Source organism: Salvelinus sp. IW2-2015, linkage group LG11 (genome assembly GCF_002910315.2).
Source record: "Salvelinus sp. IW2-2015 linkage group LG11, ASM291031v2, whole genome shotgun sequence".
Classification (NCBI taxonomy): Eukaryota; Metazoa; Chordata; class Actinopteri; order Salmoniformes; family Salmonidae; genus Salvelinus; species Salvelinus sp. IW2-2015.
In genome coordinates, this window is record NC_036851.1 from 31,760,798 (window position 1) to 31,762,537 (window position 1,740).

Below are 1,740 nucleotides of genomic sequence, written 5' to 3' on the forward strand. Positions count from 1 at the left end.
GAAGAGAGCTAAAAAGATTACATTTCAAAGAAAGCACAGGGGACCTGAGAGAGGGTTATGGATGGATCAATGAGGAATCTAAATCAGTAAAAGTGTGTGTTTGTGGTTGGTTGGTATGTTACCGTGAAGCGGGAGCCGGTGCGTCGCCGGGGGGCACTGCGGACAGACCCTGGGGTGGCGCTGCCCAGCCTCTCCCCCCCTGCTGCCCCACCGATCTCCTTATGACTGATCACTGGGGTGGAGGGCAGGGAAGACGAGTAGTCACTGCTTTGACCACCGTTACTGGCCTGAGAGAGAGAAACAAAAACAAAGAAACAGAAAGAGTGACAGACAACAAAAAGGACAAAAGAGAGAGAGATTACAGAGAGCAAAGAAAGACAGCTGAATATGTGGAAAAGTCTGGAAACAAAATCCATAAATCTAAATGAACACTGATCTGTACACTCCTGTCCAACATTACCATCCTATTGATTTGGACCAGTGTCTTATCTCCAGTATGAAGGACTGGAGGCCAGAGCTGCTGCTGTACCTGACCAGGGAAGACTCCTGACACTGGGGTAGAGCCTCCAGAGTGACTGGGGGAGTTGGGCAGGGATTTACAGGAGGCCAGTAGAGCTGCCTGCTTCTTCACTGCCATGATCTTCTGGGCAGCTGTGGTAAGTAGAGAGAGGACAAAAACAAACATTACCCTTCTTAGACAGTCATCTTTCTAATCTAGACGCTGATATAGATGAATGTGAAATGAATTCAAATTGGTTTATTGATTCAAATTCCAGCTACATTGTACTGAAACAACGTAAAAAAGGAGCAGTGTGTGTGTGTTTGTGTGTGTCCTCACCCTCGGTGAAGACGCGGTTGACGTTGAGGCCGTAGGTAGCGCAGGTCTCGTAGTAGGTACAGCGCCTGACGTCTGAACACAGCTGTCTAGCCCTGGCATCCTCTATCACCCGAGGGTTGGTGCTGGTGATTTTATCTGGAGGAAGGAGGAACTACATCAACTACATCCTATTAGAAACCTTAATAAACCTTTAGAAACCCATACAGACGCTATCTTTAGTATAATATAGAGCAGGGTTTCTTAAACTATGGGTTGGGACACAAAGTGGGCCCTGGACATGTGAGAGGTGGGCATCAAGTTATGAGAATGCATCTTTAGGATGATTTGGGTCACGGGAGGACAGTCAATTTCTCATTTGGGTCTCGAGCTGAAAATGTTTGCTCACCCCTGTCATAGAGAGTGGGTATGGGTGGAGTCTTACCCTGGGTTCCTACCACTATGAAGGGTATCTCAGCGATGTTGCGGTGGATGCCAAGCTCGCTGTAGTTCCTGTACACTTCCTGGAAACTGGCCTCATTCTCCAGACTAAAGACCAGGATGACCCCGTCCACCCAGCTAGCCATCTGGAGAGGAGGGGAGAGGGTAGCGTAGGGGAGGTAATAGGGGACAAATGGGGAGAGAACAAGTGAAAGAGAGAGTTGTCAGAGGAGAACATAAAAATAACAGGTGAGAAGAGTTAAACAGTCCAACGTGTCAGAGTGAACCCCTGTCAACTCCATGTGTTTTAAGGGGGACACTACTCATCAGTCTGCAGTCAGTAAAGCCTCCACCTACCTGTGCATCCGGGGGTCCTGTCTCCTCCCTGATCAGCAAAATGTGACTGTTGCCATCAACAAGTACCTCCTTCTTATACCTGCCCCCTGATAGAGAAAGAAAGAAAGAACGAAAGAAAGAGAGAGAGA

The 1,740-nt window shown here is 48.1% G+C and overlaps 1 protein-coding gene across 4 annotated transcripts in view; it reads right to left on the reverse strand.

Annotated features, from left to right (window-relative positions):
• The window catches only part of LOC111970187 (arf-GAP with GTPase, ANK repeat and PH domain-containing protein 1-like), a 48,479-nt gene that overhangs the window by 23,997 nt on the left and 22,742 nt on the right, over positions 1–1,740 (reverse strand). For all 4 annotated transcript variants that reach the window (XM_070445668.1, XM_070445667.1, XM_023996772.2 and 1 more), the window contains exons 4-8: positions 1,613–1,698; positions 1,260–1,401; positions 839–973; positions 530–651; positions 123–287 (exon numbers count right to left, since the gene is read on the reverse strand). In XM_070445668.1, the coding sequence (XP_070301769.1) occupies positions 123–287; positions 530–651; positions 839–973; positions 1,260–1,401; positions 1,613–1,698 (650 nt within the window). The remainder of the gene's footprint in view (positions 1–122; positions 288–529; positions 652–838; positions 974–1,259; positions 1,402–1,612; positions 1,699–1,740) is intronic.